General features: G+C 45.0%; 1 protein-coding gene across 3 annotated transcripts in view; it reads right to left on the bottom strand.

Annotated features, from left to right (window-relative positions):
* The window catches only part of PTH1R (parathyroid hormone 1 receptor), a 110025-nt gene that overhangs the window by 74321 nt on the left and 12264 nt on the right, over positions 1 to 23440 (bottom strand). Inside the window, exon 1 of one of the 3 annotated variants that reach the window (XM_019616202.2) lies at positions 2529 to 3238. The exons of 1 other annotated variant lie outside the window; for it this stretch is intronic. In XM_019616202.2, the coding sequence (XP_019471747.1) occupies positions 2529 to 2597 (69 nt within the window). In that variant the 5' untranslated portion in view covers positions 2598 to 3238. Of the gene's footprint in view, positions 1 to 2528; positions 3239 to 23440 lie in introns of those variants that run through there. One more of the 3 variants, XM_031553829.1, reaches the window with a different exon arrangement.

Below are 23440 nucleotides of genomic sequence, written 5' to 3'. Positions count from 1 at the left end.
CTCACAGCCCTTGAAGCCTTTTTTCTCCCCCTTTTCTGGGCCAAAAAAAGGCAAAAAAAAACCCTCTCTCTTGTTTTTTGTTTTTTTTTTTTAGTTTGTCAGATGTCTTACAGAAGTCTGCCCAGATGAGCAGGTCCAGGAGAACAGCTGGTTGTGATGGACCCTTTGCTACCTCAGGCACCACTACAGCAATGCCAAGAAGCACTGCCAAGAGTGCAGATATCAGGCTACCTTCAATACCAGTTTCCTTCCCTCCTTTCCAACTCATTTTCTGAGCTTAGTATCCCAGATATACCTGCTGTCCCTTCAAATGTCTAATCTCCTGGACCTGATTATGGTTCTTGGTTTCCCTATTCCTCTGCAACAATGAATTCCTTAATCTGATAAAACTCTTCTCAATGAATTATTAAGCCTCCCATTTGAATTTGATCAGGAATTCCCTTTGATCTTTTGCTATGAGACGCAGTTGTCTCTGGGCAAATCTTTTTCTCATTGAAGTGCCTTTTCTCAGCCCTAGCCACAAATTGCGTGATGCCTTTACTCCAAGAGTCAGTGCTCAGTCAACCCATAGGTGACCCAAGTGACTGATTTCAGGTGACAGTTTCAGACTAACCATAAGCAGAGAAAAAATTGGGTTAGGAAGATTTCCATGAAAGGCACAAGAAATGGGACAAGGTAGATTATCAAAGGAAACAATATACCTTACTGTTTGATCCCCAACGGGGCAAGATTCTCCCTTACTGTCTACATGACTAGGCTGAAGAAGCACCTTTGCAAAAAGCAGTATGAACAAATGGAAAGTGCTGTAACAAGACTAGGTAACAACACCTGGTGGGATACAACATGAAAAGGAAGGCAGATATTCTGAGTTATGGTTGTTTTTTTTCCCCAAGGACATTCCAAAGTCATCTTAGATGTCAAAATTCAAGCTCTGCACTCCCTTTGTAGCCAAAGAGGAAAAATAGATGCTTTCAGCCATGACTGATTGTCTCTATTTTAAATGCCTACTTTTATGTGGACTTAAGTAGTGCCTCATGTATGTCAATAGCATTCACTAGATCTCCATTATTTGTAACGATACAGAAAGATTCCTGCCCTGTGGGTATCTACAGGAATTCTATGCTGAATGTTTCTCATATTCTTTTCATCGTCTGTCTTTTTTCTACACAGAAATGTCAACAACAATATTAGCATTGGCACATCCTTTCACATTTAGCAGCAAGGCTGAGCACTTGAAGACGGTAATTTTAGAAATAGATTCCCAAGAGAAAACTCAGCCCAAACGGAGCCAAATGGTGATGACATTCCTAGGAGCTGTAAGGCCACAGTGTAGTGAACCACTGGTTTGGGGATAGGTAAAAGGTTTTTTAACACACAGAACTTCTTGCAAAGACTCCCGGGTCCTCTTTTCTCTTGTGGGGCTGATTTGTGGCTGTTAGGAAAAAGACAAAGATTGCTGGAGAGCAATTAGTTCTGCAACAAAAGAAACAGGCAGCATGAGGAATATTGCTGTTTTTGGTTTTTGTAATCCTTCAGGCTTTTGTTATTAAAAAAAAGAAATATGAATATATAAATATATTGGACTAATCTGTTTGCACTGAATAGTTTGTATCTTATCTGTGCTTACTTTTTTGTCTATGAGAAGTGGGAGGGAAAAGGTTGTTTTTAAGCTTTTTCAGAAAAAAAAAATATAGGGAATCTTTCTTTTCTATGAAAAAAGGCATCTTGATAAACATTCCTATTTCACTAAGAAGCTGTTTTTCACTGGGAATAAAAAGCGCTGAGGGAAAAATACTAATTGCTGCTACAACACATCTTGGCACCTCAGCAGAGAGCCTACAGTTGTAATTAGTGGTTAGGACAGAAATGTGCTGCACAATTCTCTGATATGAAATGCTCATAAATCATTATCCCAACCACCTGTTGGATCCTAGTCTTCTCTTAATTCTGTGTTGCACTGGGGCTTGGCAGTCTGTTGAGATTTACAAACCCTTTCCTCATTATGACCAAAGATAGGCTTTTGATCAACAACACGTTAGTGCTGTGTGGAAGAAGAAATTAATTAGTGAAGATGAAGATTGCTTTCCCCTCTCCTTTTCCACCTAGCAGATCTTCCAAAATGGAGACAAAGTGGTGCTGCTATGGCACAATGTAAGGAAAATGCTGGAGGAGGACCATCACTGCTGTAACATCAGTGCTGACTTGGTCATCCACAAGCATCAAAGCCACTGGGACTGACAGTTGGCAACTGGTCACATTTTGTAGCTCAGAGGAGAAATAAGGCTGAAGTAAGTTTAGTAAGGTTCAATGCATGAATGTTTTAGATGTGCTAGGTGGTGAAGGGACTTATAAAAAAGGTAAACAACACCAGGGCAAAAGGAGCTGAATCACAAAGCCACAGAATCACTAAGATCGGAAAAGACCACCAAATCCAACCATTGACCCATGCTCACCATGCCCACTGACCTTCAGTGCCACATCTGCATGGCTCTGGAACACCTCCAGGGATGGTGACTGGTGTGTCCTACCCTTGCTATTTGAAGCATATCACCTGCTTTGGAGCTGTCACACTCTTTCTTATGTTTCTTCATCTCCATGACTCTTCTCTGGAACCTTACGCCTTTTGTGGAATCATAGAATCATGGAATGGCTTGGGTTGGAAGGGACCTCAAAGATCACCTAGTTCCAACCCCCTGCCCTGGACATGGGTGCCAACCACTTAATCAGGCATCAGATTGCTAACCTGGCCTTGAACAGCTCCGGGGATGGGGCATACACAGCCTCTCTGGGCAGCCTGTGCCATGCTTCACCACCCTCTCAGCAAAGAAATTCCCCCTAAAAGTGATCCTAATCTCCCCTCTTTTAGTTTAAAACCATTCCCCCCTTTTGCTATCACTGTCAGACCATGTGAAAAGTCACTCTCTCTCCTCCTTATAAGGAGTCCTCCCCTCTCTTGATCTCCAGCATAAAGATATTTCTGTTCATTACAATTGTTTATCCTCGTATCAACAACATATAGTAAAAAATTGTTCAGGTATTAATAACCCAAATTTTTAGGGGCACTGTCTGCATCTCTTTTATTATTTTCCTCTGCTTGTTTTCACATTTGTCTTCATAATGGTTACTGTGCTTTTCTGGGAAAAAAATAATAAAAAAATCAGACAAGAATACATTGCCAGCAGCCTTTTAAAATAAGATTTAGAAAAGATTTGGCTGACTAAATGCAGATGTCTCTACTTCAGAACCGGGGAAGATGTGCCCAGATTAGCCACTATCTGAGTGAATGCTTTCTGGGGAACACCTTGGGAAAGATCTACCCATTCCTTGGCTCAACTGTGCCTCATGTCCTTCTCAAACCATTCTCTGGCATGGGTTAGTGGTAGGATAAGCAGTCCCAACAGGCTGTTGAGATGGGGCCCCCTATTCTGAAGGTGAGAAGAGTTTAATACCAAGGAACCATCCCAGTTGGTGGCAGGGCACTGGCAGTGTTTAGTTTCCCAGTGTCATCATTGCATCGCATGGAGTACCAGGCATGATTTATCTCCTCCTGAAGTAGACACATAAACAGGGCACATGAATCATGCCTTAAAAGTGCCTGTTTTTCCTCAGAGGCTGTAAAGGGAGCCTGGGATATGAGCTCAGAGGGAGTGGTTTCCACCCTTGTCACCAAAGGAGAGGTAGTGAACTGCTCTCCTTTCCCTCCGTGTCCTCTCTGTGGGTCTGTTTCAGAAGAGCTGTTTAAAACATTAATCCCTTCCCTCTTTTCTTTTTTTTCCTTTTAATTTTTATTAAGCACTTATGTCGGAGTATATAAACTCAACACCCATGGCTTGCTCAGCGACAGATGTTCCAGATAAGCCACAGTCTCCTTAGCAAATATTTCAACAATGTTTTCCTTCCAATTCTCTTTCTTCCAGAGCCAAAGCTCTGCAGCAGGGAATAGCAGATCACCTGGCTGGATCTGTGATTCCTTTCTGCTGCTGCTCACCCAACACAAAATCCACTCTGCTAATCACCAGGCGAGTGATGATCACCCTGCACCTGTCCCAGAAAAAATGACGTGCTGCTCTTTCCATTGCAGCCAAGCCTCCGTGCTACAGTGTCATCTCCTTGTGATCTTTTCAACACATACAAAGGCTGATTACCGTTATTTATGAGAAGAAAAATAAAACCCTAAAAATATCTCGCTGTATTACACCACACCAGCTCTCTACAGCTGAAAACTTTTCCAGAAGTTCACTTTGGATCCTGAAACAAATGAGCCATCAGTGGGTAACAACAAGTCTGTAAAACAGCTAATGAGTTTGTGTCTGTTTGAAAACAGATTCTTTGTGGGGTGAGGTTGGTGGAGTAATTACGACAAACAGCGTCTGCTGACATCCAGATTTGGAGGCTAAACTTGTGTGACAACGAGAAGAGTGGGGAAAGAATGTAGCTGGAATTGGGAGGATGTTGGAGAGCTGTGAGCAAGAGGCTGGGGTTGAAGCAGGACTCCGGGGCTGTGATTGCAGGCAAATGGAAAACAAAACCATGAAGGGAAAACTGCAAGAAGGAAGGTTCAGCTTGCATTTGTACCCAGCAGCTGAACGGGCATCAGTGGTGATGAGGGAAGGAAAGGTTGGCGGTTGGAAGCAAAATGGGTAAGTTTTTCTGGCTCTATCTCTGGCATCAGAGAATACCCTTGACTGTAATTAAAGGACACTTCTTTAAAAATGCTGCCTCGAGCCTTGAGTTCAGTATTGCCCTGGAAAAGCCATTGCTCTTTTTTTTTTTTTTTTTGAAACAGGATGCACGCAACTTGTCATCACCAGCCTAACAGCTTATTCTCTACAACATTGGCTCTGCGATGTTGTAGGCTGTATGCAATCTGCTGTGATTTCAGCCTTCACCTTCCTTCTGCATTTTTGGCAAAGACTTTGAGCCTGCCTAGGTCAGCACTGGCACTACAGCTGTGGCTCCATGGTCCTGCTGACCTGTCACGGTAGTTGCTCAGCTTGGGTTCATCACATTTATCTCTAGACACATGTGTGGAGCCAGGAGTTGGAATTGATGATCCTTATCAGCCCCTTCCAACTCTGGATATTCTGCAATTCAATGGGTCTACAATCTTGACAATCAACTCATCACCCCAAGCTGATTTCATTATCAGACAGAGAGTCCTTCTACTCAGTCCAGCCAAGGAAGGTATAGAGGTATCCCTCAATCCATTGGTCATACACAGGGGCCCACAGCAATCTGACCTCTAATTTAGCCACCTCAGACACCTGAAATTGGACCGTTTGCCACACAAAGGGGAATAACAGATATCCACTGCATTTCCAGGGCTGACTGTGGAACTTCTCAAACCTCAGCCAGTCCTGGACTCTAGTAAAAGCACAACACCAACCATAAACATATTCTCTTTGTTGCTTCTCATGCTAAAGAGTGCTCCATTTCTTTGAGTCCTTCACACCATTTTTACAATGCTGACTGCACTGCAACACTCAAATTCTCCCATGGACGGCAAACCCAGTGAATAAACCAAGAGGCAGAAAATGGCCCCAGAATTGAAACTGGTGTAAATTGAGCTACCCTGCTGACGTCAACTGGGATAGGATCTCTTACTGAAAGACTCATTCAGAATACCAGTGCTCTTGCTATCACAATACATCATTTGTCTCCACTAATATCTAGACTGATATGGCTATTAGCACGTGCAAGTATCAAGTTATTCTTTTCCCACTTAGAAATACTCAGAGGAGCACTGGGCACTTTGGTGCACACCCAGACCTGTGAATTTTGCTGATACGTAAACATGTCTTTGCCATAAATTTTACAAAGAATTCAGATGACCCTCCATCTAAAAACGTGGACTGGATGCCTCTTGAAATACAGACATCCCAGCTCAACTGTGAGAAACGAGCGCTGTGATGGAACGACGAAGTGAAATTCTGTCTCAAGTTCTACAGGAAAACCTACTGGCTTTTATATCTGGGAATAGCTCATAGTAACAGATAATTAAATTAAATAGTGAACATAATGAATGCTGGTTTTCATCAGCCTGGCATCTCAGAGACTCTGGATGCTCTGCTGGCCAATAGGATTGAATGAAGAGGAGAATATATGCAGGTACACACACATATTGACACGTTATCAAATCTTATTTCTTTGGAGGAATAAATTTAAAAAGCATTTTTTGGACAACTGAGACACATCTCTGTTCAGGCCCCTATTCAGGAATCAGTGAATAGAAAATTAACCTGGATGGGGAACAAGTAGGGATACTGAGCGACATATAATTTAAAATGGTGCTTCTTCCACCTCTTCTGAAACATTTGGATGCTGGCCACTTCACAAGAACTGGGGTAAAAAAACCCTCTCTGGGCTCCACAGAGCACTCCCTCTGTTCTCCCTGTGAGAACCATAGAGCAATGATGTCCCACATTTACTGCCATGAGATGCTCAGTACTGCAGTCATGGTGTCCCAACTCCCAAAACAGCTCTTCCCTGTGGGTAACTAGATGATCCTTGAGGTTCCTTCCAGCCCTAGCCATTCTAGTGAGTCCCTATAGGCAGGTAACAAGAAAGGAAACAGGTCTCAGAAGGAGAGAATGGGAAATGTGGCCTCTGCTATCTGGAAAGCTGGTGACTCAAAAACAAAGACAAACGGGAAACCTCTTCTATCAACGTGCTTGACAGCCTCAGACAGAAGCCAAATGTCTTCAGTCATAAACCAGGCCATGCTTAGTAAAGCAGATGGTGAAGGAATGAAATCAAAACAGGAGGGCTTTCCCTCCTCATGCAGGAGATGATGCATTTCAGGTTTCCAGAGAAACAGGAGGCAGCTGGTGTTTGCTCAGGATCTCATTGTATTTGAACAGTACCAGAGCGGAGAGCATTCCACTTTATCACCAGAAGAGGGTCATGGCCATGAGATCATTGCTTCCAATGGACTCAGCATGACTGACTGGCATGCACCATGCTAACAAGCAGGTCTGTGTGTGGAGAGCATTGCTTTCAGCTGAGGCATTTTGTAAGACTTTCTGAACAACCTGAAATAGCAGAAGACTGGTGTTACATGGATTTGGGGGGAGTGGGGTGAAATCTGGGACCATGCTGTGCACTGGATAACACGGGGGTAGAAATGGTGATCCAGGGCCTTACAGAACCAGGGAAAGATTTACTGGTGAGGGACACAGTTCTAAGCATTTTGGTACATTTAGCTTGCATGTGACTTTAATGACAAGCCTTCAAGCTGCAGGGTTTGTTTCCTGTTAAAGATACCATTGCCACAATTCAGACTCCTCTCATCTAACTTTACCTATCACAACACCCAAGGAACAGTATTCTGTGGCAGCCTCATCTACCACCAATGGCAAGGAATTGGTTCTGGAAGATAATTCAGCCATCCAAACATGCATCCTGCAGGATGAGCCTACACTGACTGCTGGGAAAGTCTCAGATGACTGGATCTTGACTTAGGCCTCCTGGATTCCTCTTCATGTTGAGAGGGAGAATGTCCTCACATCCAGAAATATCCTTCAGGCTGTTGGCTCAGATGGAAAAGTCTTTCTTTGCAAAGCACCACTGGCATTTTTTGGTATATCTCAATGCCTTCCAGTGTAAGAGGTTAGTCAGATGGAGGACAAACCACTTGAGGACATAATGATGCAGTTTCTTGTCAGAAAAGACAGCAATTTAGTGGCCAAAAGGGACATCTGATCATAAACAGCCCTCAACAAAATGCACTTGTGATCATGTCTCCCACTAATGGGTGTCCTTGCTAACCACTAATTTGTTCAGCCCTTTTGCAGTGAAGAAAGTGATCTGAGGACTGAAATGCCTGTGTGTGGTTCTACATATATATGCAATAATATATGCCAGCAGAACCCAGAACCCATGCAATTTTCATTCCAGAAATTCTCAGCTGAAAATAAACTGATGATCTCTTGCTCTTATCCACCTTCCTCACTCCAGAATGGACAGCAGTTACCTACAGATTCTTATATCTGTGTTCCTGACTAGTGTGGTGGCAAAATGTCTCCAATTATTCCAAGCAATGGAGCAACTAAAATAGCACTATTTGTATCACAGAATCGTAGAGTCACGGAAGGGCTTGTGTTTGAAGGGGCCTCAAAGGTCATTTAATTCCACCCTCCCTGCTGTGGGCAGGGTTGCTCACCACTAGATCAGGCACCAGATCAGGTTGCTCAGGGTCACATCCAGCCTGGCCTTGAACACCTTCAGGCCAGGTTGGAAAATCCCAATATTGGGGATTTTCTCACCAAGGGCAGCTATGAACTTTCCTCTCTAATATCAATTTCCAGAAAAATGCAGACATAAGCATGTCCAGCCAGACCTTCTGGAGATGCAGCACAAACCGTCACTACTGGAGTGAAGGGAACCAACATGGAGACCGTGAGCTCATGTCTGGATTAGGGAGGAATCCTCAAAGAGACACTAAATGGCATCCACCTATTTTCTCTTTTGCTCACACAAGCAACTGCACAGGCTCTTCTGGGCCCCAGATAAACTTGCCTGCTCATTGTACACTGACGTGCCAGGCCAAGATGCACACTGCTTTTCCATACCACTTTCCAGTGGCGTCTCAAAGAGAGGATGGCAAATGCCATAGCTACAAGCTATTTAAATAGATGCTACCCATTTCCTACCCTCCCACGCATTATCTCCTGGTGAGCACAAAAGGTTAGGGAACTTGGCACAAGCTTAAGTGGACCTGGCTGGAGTTTAGAGTTTGTAACAAAACCTGAAGATGAGAAAGCTGCCTGGGTGGGATTTTGTTCCAAAAGACTGTGTACGGTTCCCCAGTGCCAGGACAGGACAGCAAGTGTCTCGCCTGATTCTGGGAAGATATCCTGCTGAGCTGGAGACGTTTCAGAGCAAAGCAGATTCCTGTGCTTTAAAGGACAAACATTTTACTTGAGCAGTGCAGCTCTGGAGCCTCCCTTGCCTTTGGCATATATGAGTCTTAGCAGAGGGGTGTAAGGTCTATCAGCACCCAGAGGCCCCAAAGCAAAAATCAAGGCTAAAATAATCACAATTCTAATTTTCAGACTCAGGATTTTCAGCACAGCTATACATTGGTCACAGAGACAGCCACTCTCACCCCAGTATGGGACAGAAATGGGTTCAGCACCTGCAGGCAGTGTGAAAAACCGCTCAGTCCCAATGAAGGTGAGGATAGGAAAAGGGTGGCAAGGAAAAGCTCAGCAGGAAAGGAGAGGGGAAAATAAATGATGAGGAGCACTGGAAGAAAACCATAAAGCTGTGAGAGAAAGGAACTAAAAGAAGAAAAATCGAGGGATAAAATGTGTAGTCCTGCAGCTCAGAACAGCTGGAAACCAGTATCTCTCCTCTGACACAGACCCATGGATGCTGTGACCATGGGCCTCCCTGGGGTCTGCTTTTCCACCCTTTAGTCTGCATTAACTGTTCAGTCTGCAAACTGCTTGCAGCAAAAAGAGCATGCAAAATTCACCAGCACGGGGAGCTCAGCTTCCTTTGGAAACACAAATCCAGAGTAGGGAAATAAGTAAATAAGCAGAGAGAGCATCCAAATAAAGAAGGGGTGCGGCAGAGAAAGTTTTCCTTGGGTTTTTGACACTGTGCCCTGAATACTCAGTATCTCAGCATCCTGAGAGGGAAATGGATTTGTCACAGCTGCATGCTGGCTGCTCTCTTCTGGTTTCATTTAGCCATGTGAGCACAAGCGCGTGTGCGAGAGGTGGAGCTGCGGACCAACCTTAACCCTGCACTTTTCTCAATTGGAAACAAATGGAAAGTCTCTGTTTTCCATTCACTGGTTTTATAACAGTTTGAAATTAGACTGATTGGGTGTTTCCTTGCCAGCTCTGTCTATCTTGGGCTAATTATACAGGCAATGCTAATTGCATCAGCCAACCTGTAGAACCACAGCATTCCTCTTCTGCATTTCTAGGGGGAAATGTATAGGGGAACTCACATTATTGGTTACTGTCTCTGACTTCTACTCTCTGTATAATCCCTCCCTGAGTGATTATGTTCTTGACATGATAATGAACGGATTGCAAAGAAGAAGGGACCTGGCAGGACAAAACACTGTTCCAGGCTCTGGAGAAGAGCCATAGGCCTGGAGCTTGGCTAACAATATGCAGATCAAAAAGCTGAAGAGAGAGAAACCTGTAATCCAGTCCACCAGAGGGAAAGAGAGAAACAGAAGGTCTTGCAATTCTTTCTTCTCAGGGGTGAAACGAACTGGAAGGCTTCAACTTCATAGATAATGTTTCTTCTAACACAAAGGGCCATGACAGATACACCTAACCCCTGCAGAGTGCTGCTGGAGGTAGAATTGTGGAATCGTAGAATCATTAAGGTTGGAAAAGATCTCTAAGATCATTAAGTCCAGCCCCAACCCATCCCCACCATGCCCACTGACCACGTCCCTCAGTGCCACATCTCCATATTCCTTGAACAACTCCAAGCATGGTAAATCCACCATGTCCCTGGCAGCCTGTGCCACTGCATCACCACTCTTTCTGAGAAGTGTTTCCTAATATCTGGCCTGAACCTTCCCTGGCACAACAAGAGGCCATCACCTCTCATCCTTATACAAAATAGTGTGAGGCTGGATAGACTTGTTCTTATCCTATCTGACCTTTTAAAATTCCTGTACTGCAGCTAGAAAATAGAGACCTATGGATGGAAAGCCTTCAGAATTGTCTTTTTCTATATCTGGATTCTATGGCTGCATTTGCATTGGCAAAATGAACCAAACCAGGGCCCTTTCTCTGTGCCCATCCATCCTGCCCTGCTGCAGAATCTCCACTATCCCAGAGCTGTGACTGTCCACACCATCATATGATGGGGAGTCTTCCCAGCTAACTCGCTGCAACTGGCTGCAAACAGGGCTCATCTCTGGGTCATTCCTGCTCAGGAATATGGAGTGGCTCACCAGGTCTTCCTCAGTTCGTGGTCCCTTAGATCACCCTAACAGCTGCGTGTGGGTCTGGAGGAGAATCAAGGGCTTGCTTGCTAGTCACTAAACATGTTCTGGATTATCTCTGAACAGGATCCAGTTGAAGTCTCTGCACCGCTGTTTTTCTCTCCTTTTGGAGAAGGGAACATGCCCTTAACACAAAGGGAGGGAGGAATTTCTCTGCCTTGCTCTGGCAGCTCCCCGATGCAGTCAGCTAACACAGTGGGATGCTTTGAGACGTTTGCTGCCATCTATGGCCAATAATAAATAATGCAAAAGCAGGTAGCAGGCTGGGCTCTGACCTCAACCTGAGCTTTCCTCTGTGCTGTATCTCTGCAGGGGGACTTCTCTCTCATGGGGACCAAGGGAATAGGACGAGAGGGGCCATGGGAATAGGTACAGGATTCATGGGAGACCAAAGTCATTTGACTCATGGTCCACCACTAACATCTAAATGCAGAGATGAGAGAGACAGGAACTCTCTGTGACAATCTGGGAGCTGGGAATGATGCTGCACAGTTACCCCACAGCCAGAGGAGCAACACCCAGACATGCTCACACAAACAAATGGACAAATCTACACACATCCTTCCCAGTGCAGAAGGCTTTTGGCTGATGTTTTGATGCCATTTCTCTATTTCTTTCCTTTTCCACCTGGGTGCCTCCAAGGCAGATACCTGGAGAAGAGCCAGTTCTGATTTTCAGACTCTCCCTTTGCCTCAGCATCCTCAAAACCTCAGAGAGCTACTTCAGATGGCTGGAGTTTTAGACACTGTGAGGACGTGCTGCAAAAAGTAGAGAAACATTAATCTATTCCACCTAACGCAAAACCCAGAGAGGGGCAAAGTCTGGGATGTATCATCAGGCTAATACAAAGGGCCTTTTGGAGAGCATGCAGGGAGCCCTTTGCCCTCCTGGAGGCTGGTGTAGGGGAGCCCAAGGGTGACACATGGCATCAGCACAAGAGAGTTGCTCACCAAATTGAGACCTCCACCAGACACTTTTACAACGGATTTCCTTTGATCTACTTGGCACACTTCCTTTGTGCTGAATCCAGATTAAGCATCTGCATTGATAAGGGGAACCGTATCCCAACCAAACAGCCCAGTAGCAATTCTCTAGACTGTCAACACAGAGGTAGCCACCATCTCCAAGTCCCTTTCTCTTTTCATGGCTGCCTTCTCCTGCTGCTGTGATTGCTGCTGTTATTACACAACACAGACACTTCATGATACGCTCAGGGGTGATTTCCCATGATTGTGCCCTGTGCAGTTATCGCTGTGCATGATTCATGTGTCTGTGTATCTGTATGTGGGTGTGAGGAGTGTGTTTGAGCACGTGAAGTTGGTTTGATTGTAGGGTTGCCAGAAATGCACCTGAGCTGATCTAGCAGCAAATATGCAGTGTGTGCAGGACAACTGGAACCACTGCGGGCTTTCTGGCTTCTTCCTGAGCTACCGTCACAGTGCACACCAGGGCTTAGCAGAGATTCTGCTTTTGCAGTGGCTGACAATCACTGAATGGCCTGGGTTGAAAAGGACCACAATGCTCGTCTAGTTTCAACCCCCAGCTATGTGCAGGGTCACCAACCAGCAGACCAGGCTGCCCAGAGCCACAGCCAGCCTGGCCTTGAATGCCAGGGGACTCCACAACCTCCTTGGGCAACCTGTTCCAGTGCATCACCACTGTCTGAGTGAAAAACTTCCTCCTAATATCTAACCTAAAGCTCCCGTCTTAGTTTAAAACCATTCCCCTTTATCCTATCTTTGTGCCAGAAGACACGTCCCCCTGTCTTCTGCCCCCGTTCAGTCCATCAGAGTCCAGACAATGTATGTGATTTCCCAAGGGCACAGTTTTCTCTTCCTTAGCATCTTTAACAGCACTGTACAATTGCCACCATCATTCAACATATCATGTTGAGGAGAAGGAGAAGATTCTTCTCAGAAAGAGTGATAATGCACTGACACAGGCTGCTCAGGAAGGTGTTCAAAACCATGGAGATGTGCACTGAGGGACACGGTCAGTGGGCACAGTAGGGGTGGGTTGGGGTTGGGCTTGATGATCTTAGAGGTCTTTTCCAACCTTAATGACTCTATCTGTGCCTGAGTGTCTGAACGTGAGTTTGTCTGTCTGCATCCATACATCTCTCAGGGCTTTTGCATCCTCCCATGCCTGACCTGAATTCCTAGTGCAAATGCCACTGCACACACAGACGGCTGCGAGCATCTGGGAGCTGCACACTGAGTGCACGGTGCCTCCCTGCCTCTCTCTCTGCACGGCAGCAGAAAGCATTCCCAGTGTGGATGGCCACTGCTAATGGCCCAGGAATCCTCAATGCAGCTGTTTGTTCTGGCACTGGCGCAGCGAGGTCCTGAAGTCAGTTGAACCGCATCGACTTCCCAGCCAGGGTCAGATTTCAGAGGTATGCGATTGGGGATGCCCCCACTGAATATTTCCAGCACCTGGCCTCCGCCTCCTTCCCCGAGCTTGCCATCACTTCTGTGTGAGAGAAACCCAAGCCTTTTCAACACTGGAGGGAAAGCGTGGCTGCCAGACAAGTGATTTACAGCTCTGTGAAATCCCATCGCCCAGCCAGCCCACGAGGCAACAGTGCTGCTATTGTGACAGCCGCTTTGGTGATAGCAGAGGACCCCTGGACCAGCCCCTCTTCCTCCTTTCCCTTTCCTGTTCTTCCTTCCCTTCCCCTCCCCATGCCCAGGTCCCATTGCCCTGTGACCCTCTGACATCTGAGGACTCATGCAGCAAAGCGTGCAAACGAGCTGCATGGTCCAGGCAACAGCTCTGGCTGGTGCTCTTGGAGCCAAGTCCAAAGTGCTATTTCATCCCCCAAATCAAAAAAGCTGATACCAGAATGCAATGGTAGAGTTGCCAAGACTTCCACAGCCCTGAGGAAACCTCTATTCAGCCCATCCCATGGGCAAGTCTGCATGCAGAACATGCTGGTGGGAAGAGAGGGGCAATGAGCCCTCTTCAAAGAATCTCATGGAAAGGAGCCCTACCATTAATTACTTGCTGTGTGAATTGCCTGAACAGCTTCAGCCCATCTCTATGGGGCAGAGTAGTGATGTCTGCTCATGTCTTAGTCCTCAGAAGGATGGAAGGGTGTCTTGGTGGTTTCCTGCTCTCTACTCCATATTCTAAGGCATCTGTGTTTGCCCAGACTGCTAACTCAGCTCAGTCACACTCTTCATACAATCACAGAATCATTAAGGTTGGAAAAGACCTCCAAGATCATCAAGTCCAGCCCCAACCCATCCTTACCATCCCCACTGACCATGTCCCTCATTGCTACATCTCCACAATTCTTCAACACCACAAGGGATGGTGGCAGAGATGAACGTAAATGTGTTACCAGCACCCAGCTAGGGTTTTGAACACAGAGATGCCCTGTCTGCTTAGAGAAGACGTGCGTGCCAAAGGACCCCTGATGGATCTGTGACAGAGATAGGTATAGAAATTAACTTTCTCCATCTTAACCCACTTGAGGATCAGCATGTATGAGTTTGGGTAAAGCTGGAGAACATGTTGCTGCAGACTATGAGTGTGGGAGTTTTTTTGTTTTACAAGAAAACACTTCATGGAGGATTTATAGATGTATTTTAGCCAGAAACTGTAGCAGTCTCTGCAGCTGTAGCACTCCCTCTGCTCTCTTCTCTTCCCCTGCCCTCTTTGCCTTCAGAGGGCCCATAGTGCACATCAATTTGCCTTCATAAATATTTTACCAGCTACTTACATAAGCAGTGAAGAGACTTTTGTTCAAAACCAGAATCCTGTCACCAGGCAATGATGTGCCATCAGAGCCATATGCAAAGCCCCTGGGACATCACCAGGAAAGCAAGAGGTGACATCCCTGTGGTGATGACTCTGTGTCTACTTCTTATGAGACAGATGGAGGTGAAATGGAGTGGAGAAGTGAGGCTGTCAAGGAGGCCAGGGCATCTCCTCCTAATTTGATTCCTTGATCTTTGAGTTGTTATCACTCCTCTCACGAGATTTATCTTATGAAAAGGTGTGAAGAGCCCACATGATGGGAGGCTGTCAGTCCAATTGATGCTATGTTTTGCACCTCTCATCACTGGAGAGTATCTCTCCATCCTATCCCCAGCAGAGTCCATCTTCCCAGTCCTGTTCACCTCTGCACAGGGAGATGATGCCCTAGATATGCCCTGTCCTGCCTGTGTTCGTGTCTCTTTATGCCTGAGAGTTAGAGAATTTGAATGGGCTGCACCTCTCAACTTGGAGTTCCATCACTACTGACTAAATTTCCTCTTCTAACTCCAGCCCACTGGAGTGGGCCCACTGATCTCCCACTAAGAGCACTTGCATGTTTTCCATCAGCTCACAACCATAAGATGAAGGAGAGCCCTCTCCAAGCCCTTACTCATCCCTCTCAATGCCATAGAAGAGAGTAAAGGCAGCATCTCCAGATGACCTTGTCTTTGAAGCAGGCTCCCAACACTACATACATGCACACATTTCCCCTGGTAGCAGTGAGCAGATTTGCTTTGTGTGATGGTAAATCACTCTGGAAGTGCTTCGGGACCAACTAAGAAATCTCAAGGGTGGCTGGGTGACCATCAGTTTGGGATGGTTGCTCACTCACTGGGACAGCATTTATCCAATTCTTCCTGAGGGTGCCCAAGTCTGAATATGAAAGAGTGTAGCATAGAAATATCATCATTGCAAGACCAACCTGATGACATTACAAGAAAATGATATGCTCTTTTCCTGCAAGTCAGGCAGAGATACATGATACCAGGGCTCCTTTTTGTTTCTCTTCCTTACGGGTTTTAGTATTAGCAAACAAATCTTTCTCTTTCCAGTCTTCTGCCTCTTAGGTACTTTACACTATTAGATAAACCCATGGTAAAAGGAAAGGAAATTGAATTAAATATTGATCTGCTCTTCCTCTGGGGAGCTCTATGAAAGGCAGCGTTCCCAGCACTTCCTGGGTAGAGCGGGAGGAAGGAGAAATAATAACCCACATAAAAGGAGGAAGAGAGGAGTAGCAGCACTAATTAGAACTGAAAAATATGCGGGTTGCAATGCCTATGTACTTCTTTGTTATCTAAGCAAACAGACGGTGCAAATCAGGTCTAGATTCAGAGGATACAGGTTTCCACGTGGATCCCTTGTGCAGGCTGACCCTGGTCCTTGCTGTGCTCATGCACCTGGGCTCTGCAGTGACTTTATGTGCCTACCAGAAAGTCATGGCATGAAGCATGTATATAAACACTCAGAAAAACACTACCAACAGAGTAAGCACGATGAAGATTGCAGAGAGCAATGAGGCTGACCTGCATTCACTGTTTTTGCAGGGCTCCAGTGATGCAGAGCAGCTGTCAACGCGGTCATGCACTTGGGTCTGGGCATACTTGGGAGTTTGCAGCTTTGATTGCACCTTTAATGCACATGTATATACTAAGGGCACTGAAAGATGTCTTCAGGATACAGGCACGCCGTGCAAATGCCTGGCAGCTATGGGCTGTGAATAAGAAACCCATTGAACCGAAGCCAAGTGTGGAGAATCTAATTACACAGTTAAACTCGGAGGCCACTGACAGTTACACAACAAAGGAAACCCGGCCTCGCTGGAGGCAAACCGCTTTCGTTCTGCTTGAGAAAGGAAGGTTTTGTTGACAACTCAGATATGGAACACTTGAAAGAGTCACCCGGGTAAATAACAACAGCTTATTACTCCATTAGATAGCTCTTCCCAGGCTAAAGGCTTCCCTATCCTACAGGAAGGCCAAGCTGATTGAGCCATTACAATTGCAAGTCAATTTGTCCAGTCCTCAATTAATCATCATCATCACGATACTAAAAAAAAAAAACTAAAAAAGCACCCTTCCAGGAGCACGTTAAAAATGCAGTGATTTGTTTAGGACACGGTGTTTGCTTCCTTCTGTCCTCTTCAGAAAAGCAATTGAGTGCAGAAGGCGTTGTCTCAAGGTTTCTGAATATCCCAATCAGGTTTTATTCAATATATCCACTTCTAGGAGGTTGCCTTGGAGAATGCAGACAAAAATAAACAGGTCTGGTGTATGGAAGGTGGAGGTGCAGGTGATCTTTGGGAAAATCACAGCATTTCTGATGTATTAGAAATAGAGATCTGCTGGGAAGGACCGTGTCCGTATTCTTAATCTGAACGCCCTTAAGTTGTGCCAGGGTAAGTTTAGGTTAGATAACAGGAAAAACTTCTTTGCAGAAAAGGTTGTTAAGCACTGGAATGGGCTCTCTGGGGGAGGTGGTTGAGTCACCATCCCTGGATGTGTTTAAAAACCGTTTGGATGTGGTGCTCAGGGACATGATTTAGCAGAAGGTTGTTAGGGTAGTACGGTTAGCTTGTTGTTGGACTCGGTGATCTTTAAGGTCTTTTCCAACCTGAGCAATTCTATGATTCTATGATTCTAGTCTAACACAGAACAAGCCCTGTTGTAATTGCTTTGGCAAGGTGCTTGAGCTGTTTGAGAAACTCGGAGGCAGACCTCCTCTCCTTTTACAAGGTAGTCTGCTCCCTTGCCCTGTTGTACTTTTAGAACTCCTCCTGACATTCAGTGTGATCTCCTTAGCCCTAATCTAAGATCCTCCTATCCCTGAGGAACATGAAGAGCTTTTTCTTCTCTCTGAAGAAGTCCTTTATGTGTTGGAAGGCTGCAATCATGTGTTCCCTTGATCTTCTCTAGACCAGACGTCTCCTCAGTCTTATGGATCATGAGTTCTCGGTTGCTCTTACTTTACCTCAGGACAGAGTTGCACTGGTGCACTTGTTATGAGTTTTATGGCAACCAAAGAATGCTGTCATTATTGTCTGCAGCCGCAGTTAAAGATTTCTCCCATAACCTGGGCAGAGGACATGGGAGCCTCCAGGGATCAAGGTCTCAATCCCCAATTCCAAGTGGGCAGTGCAAGAAATGGAGGACATACGACTTTCCAGTCATTGATATCAAGGACTTGCCTTGCCATGTCCTTACCATGTTCTGAGTGAGACTGTGGAGTCTCTTTTCAGGTATCGGAGAGATTTCTCTAGGATATATTGTACATAAACTGGAAAATACAGACTGTGAGCAAGAAAATCCCCGACCCGAGTACTGCTTCGGTAACTTTATGGCAGTTCGTGGGACTGGTGGAAACACAGCCAAGAAGCGGTAATGAGTCATTACCCAATGCTTGAGAAAACATTATTCCTGGGCTCTGTTATCTTAGACAAGGACAAGATTGCTCAGAAACAGTGAACTGAAGGGATGCTCATAGCAGATGCGTAAACAATGAGTCACAAATCTTCTAATGAGCCCTGAACAACTTAATGCGGTCTGTGCTTGACAGGTCGTTGGTAAGTGATCCCAAACAAAGCACATCCTCGTGGTCTGAGAAGGCCTCTGAAGATCGCTGCGTTTTCTAGGGAGGGAAAAGGATGGGCTTTAACAGCACTTGGCAATGCTTGGCTGCGGTGTGATAATGTGGGAACGTCTGGCATTAAGAGGTGGTAGATCTGGCACTCTTCACATGCGACATGTGAAGAGTGGGATTCATGGGATTCATTGCTGAGGGATGTGGTGGCATGAAAGACTGAAGCTGTAACTGGATGAGGGTTTCTCAAGGAGGAGCAATCCACTGGGCGTTAATCAAAGCAGAGACCCCAGTGCGTCTCATGAACTCGTGAGTTTAATGTAGCAGTGGAGTAGATTGGTCTTGGACTCTTTCTCCCTTGGACAAAGCATTTTTGTCCTTTAAAGACTTCTGGAATTTGCTGGAGTCTTTGAATGCTCCTAACTACATCACATCAAACTCTCTGCTTTGTTAAGGGAGAGGAAGAAGCAGGTCTCTGGCCTCTGCCTGAAGGAACTGCAAACCCATGTTTGTTTGTGATGCCCTTGTGATACTCAAAAAATAAAAAATAAAAATAAAAATAAAAATCAAAGTCTTTGATTCTGGCCAAAGCCACTTGCTTTACATAAAGTCAGAAGAAATGTTGTGATACACAACTATTAAATAGTCTTCCTTTGGAAGAAACTTCTTGACCTTTATTTTGCCCGGAGGAGATAGATTGCCTTATGTCTCCAAATTTCACGGTATCTTTAATCTTCCAAAGAAGATATCAATATTACATGTTAATCGATTTTTATACCCAAACAGGAATCCTTTTCCATTGCATAGTTGTAATGCTGTCTTACAACAGTGAGTTCCACAGATGAAATGTGCATTGGCATGGAAAAAAAATCAGCTGGAGGGAGAGATATCTTACCCTAACAGTACTGTAGGCTACAGCTCCTAAAAGTTCAAAATTTTCATTGTCTTTTTCATGACAAATGAGAAGAGACAGGAGATAGTTTTGAAGAAAACAAAGTGTTAGAGTGCCCAAACCCAGCTTCTCCTCCTCAGCTTACCAAGAGTCTGAAACAATATCCATGAATGATCCAATGCAGACAGAGAGAGAAAATAGTTATTTTAGGGTGGCTGCTGAAACCACAAAGCCTTTGTGATAAGTTTCAGTTGTTGTGATCTCTCAAACCCATTAATTGTGATTCTTTTCCTCCCTCCTGATGTTGATTTGCAGCAGAGACAATAAGAAAGGAAAAAACTTCTCTGGCTGGACTCCATCCTCTATGTGGGTGAGCAGACACTGGGGAACACCCTCACTTCAGCTCCAGATCCTCCTCTACTACACTACTGAACAAGAGCTGGTGTAATCACCGAGTCTGTAAGCTATAATCTCTGTATACATCCTCCCTGTCACCCTAGAGAGAGTTTCTGTGATTGAAAATAAAGCCCTCTCTGAACTGACACAATAGCTTCTGCAGGGGGAGGACAGGAAGATGTTATCTTTGGCTGCCTGCCCACAACAAAACTAGCCACCTCTCTGAAGCCAATAGATCTGTATTAGTGAGTCCTGTGGGAACACAGGCTAGATATTTACATCCGAATTTGTAGGACGAACACATTCTGAGCCACGGATAGGAGTCTATTACTGTTTTGATGCTTGTCTTTATGCAGACAAAACACATCTCTTCTCTGGGGAACTTATGGCCCAAGCCCAGAAATTTGGGTGCGAAGTAGTTTTGTTGATAACTACCTTAGATTTCAGTTAATACCTAGATATTTCTGTAGATAAGCCCAAAGGGGCAAATCAAAGGACAGAAGAACCAGAAAAGAAAAGATCTTCTCAAAGGATCTTCTCAAAGGATCTTTTCAAAGTTACCCAAGGATGGTTGAAAAAGATGGAAATAGCACTCATGTTATTTTGGTGCAGAGCTGTCTCCATCCTCAGCTAAAGTTAACCTCGCATGTTGGTGAAAGGTCTTCCTGTAGACCACAAAGAGGAACAAACAACAGGTGATACAAACCTCTTTGCATGCAGGACAAGATATTTCTAATGGTGCTAGCTGGCTCTCTCCACCGACTGTAAAAGAATAAACAACTTTGTAGAAGTCAGGTAAAATGAGATTAATCCCGTTGGTTAGCGTGTGGTTCAGCAGAAGCCAGCAACTCTACATCTAGGCTACTGTTCCTATGCCATAGATCACAACAACTGGTAGCTGACAAGGTCTTGGTAAGTGATCCCAATTTCCTCTACAGAAGCACAGCAAGCAGCAGCATTTATCAGTTTAAAGGTCAAAATTTTCAAATCATGATGATCTGAAGGAAATAGTGGTGGCTTACTGTTCCCTCAGCCACAGAAATGTGGATGCTGTTGACTGAGCAGTGGCTTTCAGCCTTTCTATGTCCTTTGAGAGACTCTCATCACTTTCTGGTGGAGGTATGGACCCTATATGGAAACCGGTTGTACCTTGGTGGTAGACTTCATGGTCTTTGCAAACCTCTTATGAGTGTCCATGGCTGCTTGTAAAGTTGGGGACTACAGCCTCAAACCCAGGGAGGTACAGCCTGTAATAGTGGGTACTATGTGTAGCTGCAAATATTTCTGAAAAGGATGGAAATCCATAGTGTAACTGTACCAGCCATGAAAATGTAATGAAATGGAAGAGAAAGGAACTTGCCATGATTTCCTCAGAAGCCCTTGGTCAAGTGTTTTTCTTCAGATCTTTGGATAAATACTTGTTTTCTTGCTTTTCTTCCTCCCCCACCCCATTTTTTAAAATCCATTAAAAAGACACTATTTGATTCAGAGCTTGGTATTCTGGACAGAAAGGAAAAATGAAGACTCTCAACCTCACTGCTGTCTTGATGGATTTTTTTATTAGTGACAACTAATTGCACTTCTACAGCAGCTTCAGATTTTGACTTGGAATGGGCACTGTCCAAACCTTGCTACAGCATAACCACATAGACCAAAATCCACCACATGCACCTGATATCCTAGGGCAAGTCCCTTCAGCTTAACGAACTGATTAAAACATCTCTGCTTGTGAGAAGTTACATATACCATTTCCAGGTCTCTGTCTTGTTCCCTCAACCCCAGAGTGGAAAATCCCAAATTTTGCCTTGCCAGAGGCCATTTAGTAGCATGCACCAAGGTATTATATTCAATTTGATGCCCTACAGTATCTCTCTTGGCTTTCAGCTGCTGCTTCATTGCTTCCTGCTGGCCCTGTGCCGCATCTACCTTCCCTTGGCAGATATTTCAGACACCTTTGGGTCCTCTATACATCTATAAATAAATTGATCCTTCATTGTCTATACAGATTGAGGTCCCTAGGGTCAAAACTGTGCTGGCTGGAGCTCCATGGTCTTTGTCCATGGAGACACCTCGACATCTTAGAGTAGGCAAGAGGATTCTCCTGCCCAAAATGCCTAAGGAAGGAGGGATGAACATTTATCAGACTGCAAGGCAGTCTCTGTCCCTACCCTTCAAGAACATTGGGTAGCCAGCCAAGCAAGAGAACAGTTCTCACTGCTTTATCTCATACTTATAAAATCTGGTTTTCTTTGTGCCTGAGCTACTGGAGTCATGTGTTGGGTGATACACAGCTTGCATTTAAAACAAAAGCAAGCATTTTCCCTGTATAGTAGCAGAGAGAAGCTGGAGATGATTATCTCCAGAGTGTCAGAATGAAAGGACGAAAAAAGAAAGAGAAACACAGAACTTCCCTTTTTTGAAAATCTCATGATATTTTAGGCAGCTGTCATAATTGTGGGAATATGTTAGTTTGCATGGGTTCCTAAGGCAGGGTCTCTCTTCACAACAGCACTGGGTGTCACCTGAAACCCTCACCAGTTCATTGTACTGCAGAGTCTGAAGGGCATTTTTCTACATAGTAGAGGGGAAAAAAAGATGTGCAAGGCCAACTAGCACCATAAATTCAGAGCATGCAGAGCTCATGGAAACCAGGAAGCTTTTGAGAACATCCTGCTGATATCTCTAACCACGATTCCACAAACACAATAATATTATTGTCCTAGAAAAAAAGGAGGATGGCTTAAAGTCCACTATGGTTAAAAGATGCAACAGTAAAGCTATGAAAACAGAAAAAGGTAATGAACAAAAAAAAAAAAAAAAAAGAGGAGAAAGATGCAGTGCTGAGCCAACAGGCCTGGACTTTGCCTTGGTAGGGCAACCTGCCCTTATGGTTGGATGTGGCTGATGGCACGTCTGAAGGACAGAAATCAGCCATATTGTGGTGTGACTTTGCTTCTCTTTAGGTATGTGCTGTAGCATCTCTATTCTTGCTGGATCTTTACCTCCTAAGGAAGGAACTTGGACTACCTCCCTTGAAGATGGAGAGGCTGCACTTAGTCTCATACCTCTGTCATTGCTTGACTTCCATAGAAGATCCCCAGATGCATGGATGCCCTAACTCTGGAGGTGTTCAAGGCCAGGTTGGATGGGATTCTGAGCAACCTGATGTGGTAACTGATGTAGTGGTTTGCAACCCTGCTGGCAGCAAGGGTTTGAAACTAGATGACCTTCAAGGTCTCTTCCAATCCTAGCCATTCTAAGATTCTATGATATCCCATCCTGTGAGCCCAACCATTGTATCCTATCACATGTGATGAGAAACCAACATGGAGAACTCTGCAGACTGTTGGACCCAAACCTTAACTCTTGAGAGCTCTCTTAAGATATTATAATACCTGAAAGGCAGAAGCAACAGGGTGCCTATTTCACATAGGCCCCTCCCTGGAGGGCAAAGCAGCTTCAATCACAGAGACAATGAAAGGGCATTGTCTCCTCTACTCCCACCTTCCCAGGAACAGGAATCTCATTGATTTCTCTCCTATGTTCCTGTCTCAGCCACAGGGTTCTGCATTCTCTTCCTCCTCTACCATCTCTGGTCATTTTGCATGCTCTCATAACTTGTGGGAAGGGATGTGAAGCAAGCCCTCTGCATGGAAGTTGGGAGAGGCAAGGCAAAGGATTGGCAGGAAGGCTATAAAGCAGGCAGCTCTCTCTTCTTGCTCTTCTGCCAGGAAACCCATGGAGAGGTCTTCTTTCTATTCTTTTTTCCTTTTCCCCTCACCTTTACCCTTCCACCCCCATTAGTCCTCGCCCATCACTGCCGCCTC

The sequence above is a fragment of the Meleagris gallopavo genome, chromosome 6 (genome assembly GCF_000146605.3).
Source record: "Meleagris gallopavo isolate NT-WF06-2002-E0010 breed Aviagen turkey brand Nicholas breeding stock chromosome 6, Turkey_5.1, whole genome shotgun sequence".
Classification (NCBI taxonomy): domain Eukaryota; kingdom Metazoa; phylum Chordata; class Aves; order Galliformes; family Phasianidae; genus Meleagris; species Meleagris gallopavo.
The sequence above is the reverse complement of the archived record's forward strand: the minus strand, read 5'-3'. Positions and strand labels throughout refer to the sequence as shown.